The sequence below is a fragment of the Chiloscyllium plagiosum genome, chromosome 22 (assembly GCF_004010195.1).
Source record: "Chiloscyllium plagiosum isolate BGI_BamShark_2017 chromosome 22, ASM401019v2, whole genome shotgun sequence".
Classification (NCBI taxonomy): domain Eukaryota; kingdom Metazoa; phylum Chordata; class Chondrichthyes; order Orectolobiformes; family Hemiscylliidae; genus Chiloscyllium; species Chiloscyllium plagiosum.
This window is the reverse complement of record NC_057731.1, coordinates 45,191,341-45,199,421: the sequence shown is the minus strand read 5'-3', so window position 1 is coordinate 45,199,421 and position 8,081 is coordinate 45,191,341. Positions and strand designations below refer to the sequence as shown.

Genomic DNA, 8,081 nt, shown 5'->3' with positions numbered 1-8,081 from the left:
CCTTCCAAATAAACTTGTTGGGCTATAACCTGGTGTTGTGTGATTCTTAACTTTAAATTAGGAGATCATAGAATCTCACAGAAGAGGCTCTTCAGTCCATCGAGTCTGCACCAACAAAACTAAATCTACACTAAGCCCACTTTCCAGAACTTGGCCCGTTGCCTGGAATGCTTTGACATTTTAAGTGGTCACTGAAATATTTTTTGAAGGTGTGAAGTTTCCTGCTTCAGCTACCCTCCCAGGCAGTGCATTCCAAATATTCCATGCCCTCTGCAAAAAAAGCTCAAAAATTCCCTCAAAAATATCTGCCTTTTACTTTAAAATTGTGCCCTTTGCTACGGAGCCCTCAACTATGCGCATCAGTGCTGCCTTACAGCACCAGGGACCCGGGTTCGATTCCAGCCTCTGGTGAGTGTCTGTGTGGGGTTTGCACATTCTCCAGTGTCTGTGTGGGTTTCCTTCCACAATCCAAAGATGTGCAGGTTAGGTGAATTGCCTATGCTAAATTGCCCATAGTAGGTTGGTGTAGGATGTGTAAGCTGGGTGCATTAGTCAGGGGTAAATATAGGGTAGGGGAATGGGTCACTCTCCAGAGGATCATTGATGACTTGTCGGGCAGAAGGGCTTGTTTCTGCACTGTAGGGATTCTAATCCTAATTCTAACTAAGTGGAACAACTACTTTCCATCCACCTTATCTATGCCCCTCAAAATCATGTACATCTCAATTATGTACCCTCTCTGCTCTAAAGGTGGCAGGAAGTGAGGCAGAAAGATGAAGTTTACAAAGGGTATTCCTGAACTCAGAAATTCAGGCAGTTAAATGTAAAGAATAAAATCAGGGATAAAATGGATCAGAATTTGTAGATATCTCAAGTGTTCTCAGGGCTGGAGGTGTTACAGAGATAGGGAACTTCTGTTCCTTTCTGCAACATTTATACATAAAACCTTTGGTTACCTGCCAAACACCTGTGACTGAATGCCACCTCTGTGAAGTGCCTTGGATCATTTGGCTATATTAAAAGATGCAAGTTATCATTGCTTACTGTCCTTTCTTAGTTTAACCATAAACTTAGACATACAACTAATTTATTCAGTTATCAATAAATATGGTGAAAAGTTGAAGCCCCAATAGAGGTCCATGGCAATTGCCATGTCCCATCAGAGAGATAACCTCCTCCCCTTATCCCTTCTGTATCTTTTATCATGGAACCAATTTGTAATGCATGTCATAATGGTCCATCAAGTTTTGTGCACTTTTAAGTTTTCTCTTCTGTTTAATGAGGAAAAGAAAATCCAGAGGCATTTATTGTAAGTTTTACATAACGTTTAATGACAGCAATACAGATCGTTAAGTACTAGCATTTAATATACAAGCAGAGATACACGGAACAAGGAAAGGCTTTGAAACAAAGAAAATAAAACACATTTCCCCTACACAAGATAACATTAAAAAACATTACAAACAATTTTGAGGGGAAATTGTTCAGCATTATGCCTTTTTAATTTTTTTCCAGATTTCTTTTGCTGTATAAAACAAGACAATGTGCATCTTATATTTGTACTGTCTCTCTACAGATTTACAGCCAAGTAGAAAATCATGTCAAGCAGCCAAGAATTCTCTGTTTCCACCTCACTGTCTCTGTTCAAATAGGTACCAGGGGTTAGGTGTGGCGGGTAAAGTTCATTCTGGCAAAACTTTAACTTCAAAAACATTTTTGTTTAAAAAGGAACTATTACAGATATACATTTTCCAGAAACTGTATTCCCTTTTAAGAGGTGGGGATGAGGAGAAGGGGCAAATCTGATTGACAGTGCTACTGTCAAGAGTTTGTACATGCATACTGTGCTTGTTGACTGTCTACATCAATGTATGGTTCAGTTAAGCCTTTCCAAGGTCATTAACACAACCCCACAGCACAGGATTGACTTATTTATTGATTCTGATGTGGAAGTAGCAACCAGTAGTTCATCTCCATGGCATTTCCAACTGAATCCAGCAAGGTAACAGCATTGACATCAATCAACTGGATCACAGTGCTAGGATTCAGGACTGGTTCTAAACTGTCTCATTTGGAATGCATTTTTATCAGACTACGGAAAGAAAAGACACCAGAAACACACTGTGGATCTGTCAGTGTCTGTAAAGAGAAATTGCAGGTTAATGTTTTGGGTATGGACCCCTTTTCACAATCTAATACCACTCCATGCCAAAACTTGCAATCTGGACATCCAAAGTATATTCTTATACTTTTACTATGTCTTTCCTACAATTCCTGTTTTTAAGTCTGATTTTCATATATTATCTGTTTGAATCTTACTGAAAAGAGACACGTTGCCAAAGCTTTTTATCTTGCACTAAATTTCTTTTTTCAGCATATTCTAGATCGGAGTCAAAAAACGTGGTGCTGGAAAAGCACAGCCGGTCAGCCAGCATCCGAGGAGCCTGACCTGCTGTGCTTTTCCAGCACCACACTTTTTGACTCAGATCTCCAGCATCTGCAGTCCTCACTTTCTCCCATATTCTAGATCTGTACCACCAAGTGACTATATTAACTATTTCTTTATTTTTGTATTAATAATCAGAAATCTACTAGGTAGAGATGCATTTGTCCAATACAGACCTGCAGACTCTACAACCATTAGGACTTAATTTTCCTACATTTCAATCGTGATTAAACTTCAAAACTTTACAGTAATTGGCTGTAAAACTCTTTGGGATGTCCTGAAGTTGTGAAAGGCGCTATATAAATGCAAGTTCTTTTTATTTAAAATTGAAGTGCAGGCTACAGTCAAAGCTGAGCAATCTCCCCAAGAGTGTGTAAAAGTACTGCACTGTACGGAGGAGCACTTTGGATCTCAGTTCACAGGATCCATAACCAATAGATCCACTGTGAGGTTCTAGACTCTAGCTCACAGGACCCAAAACAATGGATTCACTGTCCCAGTTGATTCAGGTCAAGAACTTGTGTGATCCTTGACCAGTTTCACAATGCACATTAAAAAGAGAACTAGTTTGTTGCGTTAGTTAAAGAGCAGATTTGGAAATATTTGCACTCCAAACCATGAGAGGCATCCTGTATTAAAATAAAACTTGACAAGATACCTACCTCATGGGACAATAATGTCTAAGCATGGCCAAAGACCAACAATTGAAATGACAAATCTATGTATGAAATCTGAAACATCAGAAAGCAGCAGAAGATCTGTCAGCATCAGTCAGAACTTGGAGGGGTCTCCAGCACCGCATTTAAACAGCCAGTCTTCACATACATGCTAAGACAGTGAGTGGTAGCAGGGTATTTAACTAAGAGAGTTATCACAGCCAAGACTGATTCTGTCCTCACATTATATCCAGACACGCTAATTTTCCATGGAGTATCAGTCATGACCAGGTGTTTTTGCCCCTCCAGCCCAAGAGTGCTGAGGCCAAGTGTAGTGCCCATGGTACTGCCCTGAGCAAGATGCCAAATTCAGCTTTGCCCAGGAGCGACACACCTGGGATGTGTCTGATTTACAGAACTTATCTATTCATTGAATCAGCTTCTGAAGGTCTGGAGAGAATCATCACAATTTCTATGAATACTTTACTAACAAATAAGCTTAAATGTTTTTTGAATACCATGCAATAAAATCACCAATATCCTTTCAAAGAATATACAAGCCATGGAGTCCATCGCTGCTTTAAAAATGCAGGGGTTTGGCGGATTCAGATGTGTGTGCCACTGTAGATTTGTCTTGGAAACTCACTCTAAGGAGTTTATGTGGGGATGTGGTTTCTAGAAGTCTTATTGATGAAGAAGCAAAAAATCTGGATACCAAGAATCAACACCCCCTCCCCCATCCCCAGTGTTTACCCCATTCTCACTTATCACTTACAGTGCCATTGGCACAAATTGCCTGTCCAGGTGTTCCATTCTTCATGAAATCTAAGAGAGTATGTGGCTGTGCGCTGTTCAACCACATTGGGCATCACAGTGCCATCTTCACTCAACAATCATGCAATGGTATCATTTCTATGTCACCAGATAGTGATCATACAGACGAGTGGGGCCCCTAACTGAGGCCAACTGTAGCAACCCGTCCCCGCTCATATTCTCTGCTGAAATCAGTTATCGCAGCACAGTCCAGGAGACCGAACGTCGGAAAATCCTGGTCCGTACAACCCAGAATGCACAGGTGGCTCATTTGTCTACTGTGCCAGCTGTGGAAGCTTCTAGAACAGCAATTTCTTTTCCTGTCCAAAGCCCAAATGACAGAACGCTCAGCAGGAACAGAGAGGAGCTAGAATTGGCGCAGGTTTTAAATCTTCTCAGCAGCAAGCTGTTTATTAACACTTTTTTTCAAAGACAGATAGTTAAAATGAAAATACTTTGTAGTAGCTAAGAAAATCTATAGAAGCAGGTATTATATCCAATAATTAGTGATAGTTTGGGAAGGAGAGATCAGTGATTGATGCTTGCATCATTGGCGGCACAAGTTGGTTGCACAGTGACAAACCAGCCCCCGGTACCTCCACTTGTTTTTTACTTTGAAAGGTAGATTTATTTTGGGTTTTGGAACGGCACTGGCTGTCTTGTACATCTTTACTGTGAGGCCTGTGATGTTGGGTTCTCTGACTTGCTCTCTTGGCTTGATGGAGGCTTACTGTTCCAGGGGCTGTTGGCTCCCAGCGCAGGGGAGTTGTTGAAGCTGTCCTCGTCGTCTATGCCATTGGTTGCATCATACTGTGTATTCTCCAAACGTGTGATAAGCCGCTCGTCCTCATCGCCAAACTCGCCCCCCATCAGGGTGGGCTCACCCACCACCATCACGTCCTGTAACAGGGAGGTGACCTCAGCTCATTTAAAGAACAATTTGTGACAGGATAGACAAACAGACCCATACAAACACGCACATGCACATAAACACCTGAACACAACAATGACTTGCATTTATATAGCGCCTTTAACACAGTAAAAACATTCCAAGGTGCTTCACAGGAGGGCAAAGCAAGAAAAAAGACACCAAGCCAAATAAGGCAGCAGTGGACAATTGGCTAAATATTTTGTCAAACAAACAGATTTTAGTGGGAAGAGTCTTATAGAAAGAGAGAGGAATACAGGTGGGAGCTTTAGGAAGAAATTCCAAACACTCTTGGAAATCCACTCTTTGAATAAGACTTTTGTCACCTATCCAAGTATTTATTGTGTGGCTCAATGTCAATTTTTGTCCTTTATCCTCTTGTGATGGCCTTGTAGATGTGGAGGAGGAGAGATTTAAAAAGGAAGTTCCCTGACAGCTGAAGGCATGTCTGCCAGTGATGAGGCAGAACAATATCCAGGAAGCACATGACACCAGAACTGGGGAACGCAGAGATCTTGGAGGGTTGTATGGTTCAGTTAGTGAAAGGAGAGACTATGGAAAGACTTGAACCCAAGAATGAAAATTTTAAATTTGAGGCATATGGGTATAAACAACAAAATGCGCACAATCAAATTTAAACCGAACACACAGAACTCCAGACACACACCTAGAGGTACCTACAACAGAGAACTCTTGCGTATGATTTTCACATGAGTCTACAGTTGACAGTAGTGTTGGAATTCATGTGTCAATTTGTTAGTATATTCTACCCACCATTGACATTCATTTCTTTTATTGCCCTCATGATCTACAGCTCCATCTCTCACACTCCCATATACATAACATTTTGTCAAGAAAAAGGTAGACAACCCAAATCGCAGCTGGGACCAGGTCTGCTGGACATTCCTCCTCTTTCTCCCAAATAGAATTTCCAATTCACTCCAGCAAATCCAGATGGTCAGAAACTCATCCATTCGGTGAAGTTTGGAAAAGTTCAATAACCAATGTATCTAATATGCCAACACTTCTCTATTTATTATTTGCCCTCCCCATCACTTAAATTCCCACCCCCCCCCCCACCTCCAGCTCTTGAAGATATGACTTACTGACTGTGGTTGTGGGGTGCACAGTCCCACCATCATGCCCTTAGGTAAGGTGTCTGAGTGATCACCCTAGACCAAGCAGTACCAGTGGTAACTAGCTTAGTGTTCAAAGCTGACACTTCATAGAAAGAGTGAAACAAAGTGATAACAACAACGTAAAATCCAAAGAAAATCTCTCAGAAAAAGTGGAAAATCAGCTCATTTCCTGTCCTCGTATGGATCAGTGAGTGAAGGGCAAAGAAACGTGGATGCTTACAGGTACCTGACTGGACAGCGCAAAGCTACTAGCCGGACTCTTCTTTTTGTTGTTGCTGTTGGCATTGGAATTTGGGCCACTGCTGATGGTGCTGCCCCCAGACATTTTCCTTTTCCTGCGTTTGCTTGGTGCCTGCCTGGCTGGTTCAGCTGCCAAAACAAGCAATCAGTATCAATTAATAATAATCATAATAATAATTATTAGTTTTATATTATGAAATAGTAATAATAATTATTATAATTAGTAATTTTACCAAAACTCCTTAAACTTGCTTAAGAGGTATTTTCACCTCAACTCTCACCCTACAGATAATTTTTATTGGTCTATTGTTTTGGGGAATGAAACCCAATCATTTATTACCAGTGTAGGTCTACCGCATTCAGATATATTACTCTGTCAGTGACAATTTTCTATTTCTGCATCAGCTGTCCTGGTGCTTGTTTAAAGTTGTACGAAATGGGTGTGTGTCTATTCACTTAGGCTGATAGATATAAATGGTTTACTTCTCATCAGTTTTTGTTTGGACATCATTTCCAGAAAGCATTATCTTATTTCGCCACCCTGGTTTATATCATTGTAAAGCCTGTTCAATTACTGATAGACATGTGAATGCTGATGATTAATGTCACTCAGCTTCAAGCATATTACACACAAAATTGTCCAGCAAGGCAAAACTTGTTTTTCTCCCCTCCCTCTTCTAATGAATCATACATCAGTTTAAATATAAACTCATAAATAATTCAACTGAGCATCTTTGTAGTCTCAAGTTACTCATGGAAGTATTAGGGAACACAAGTACTGCCATTTATACTATGTGATGGGCATTCCCTTATGAATGTTTACAGGCTTGAAGCTAACCGAAAACAGGGCTTTGAGCCTCATTATCATTCTTTAGGGAGACTGTCAGTGCCTGCCGTACCTCCACATGCACCTCATCCATTTTGAAAACATGAATGCCAAAATCCTTGTCTTCTCAGTAATTGTATGTCAAGGAAGAACTGCTAGAGCACCAAAGTTTAACCAAGATTGCCCAATGCTTTCTTTAGATGGTCAAGCCCAGCCTTAGAAAGGTCCTCAGGGTGCAGGCCATTGATTACTGAAGTGATTCCTTGTTACACCCTCTAAATGAGTGCAACTAACTTCCTCATGGGAATGTTTTTGTAAACAGGAATCATTGTTTTTCTCATTTTCTACCACTGTTGACAGATGTATAGTAATGAAAAAACAACAAAGTCTCTCATGGACTTACCAGGGGGAGCAACCATCCGCTGCCACTTTTGGAACAGGCATGTTTTGAGGCAATCCCTTGGGCTTAAACTGTAGGTTTTATGCCTGGACATCAACTCCTGCATTGGCTCTAAAATAACACAGAGCTGCCAGAGAGAGGAGAAGGGAGCAATAGGAAGCATGAGGAGGGAAGAATGAATTTGTAGCAGAAGGAGAATGAGGATTTGATGAGTAAGGAGCAGAATTAGATAGGAGACAAAGACAAGAAGAATGTTACATTATCCACCTTAATGCTTAATCTAGTCCCACCTGCCAGCACCGGCCTATATCCCTCCAAAACCTTCCTATTCATATACCCATCCAAATGCCTCTTAAATGTTGCAATTGTACTAGCCTCCACCACATCCTCTGGCAGCTCATTCCATACACGTACCACCCTCTGCGTGAAAAAGTTGCCCCTTAGGTCTCTTTTATATCTTTCCCCTCTCACCCTAAACCTATGCCCTCTAGTTCTGGACGCCCTGACCCCAGGGAAAAGACTTTGTCTATTTATCCTATCCATGCCCCTCACAATTTTGTAAACCTCTATAAGGTCACCCCTCAGCCTCCGACACTCCAGGGAAAACAGCCCCAGCCTGTTCAGCCTCTCCCT

At 41.2% G+C, this 8,081-nt stretch overlaps 1 protein-coding gene across 3 annotated transcripts in view; it reads right to left on the bottom strand.

The window, feature by feature from the left end:
- Positions 1–1,310: 1,310 nt before the first annotated feature.
- Positions 1,311–8,081, bottom strand: part of ldb1a (LIM domain binding 1a) — a 97,932-nt gene continuing 91,161 nt past the window's right edge. For 2 of the 3 annotated variants that reach the window (XM_043712933.1, XM_043712934.1), the window contains exons 9-11: positions 7,452–7,575; positions 6,203–6,351; positions 1,311–4,815 (exon numbers count right to left, since the gene is read on the bottom strand). In XM_043712933.1, coding sequence (XP_043568868.1) covers positions 4,585–4,815; positions 6,203–6,351; positions 7,452–7,575 — 504 coding nt within the window. In that variant the 3' untranslated portion in view covers positions 1,311–4,584. The remainder of the gene's footprint in view (positions 4,816–6,202; positions 6,352–7,451; positions 7,576–8,081) is intronic. The other variant, XM_043712935.1, reaches the window with a different exon arrangement.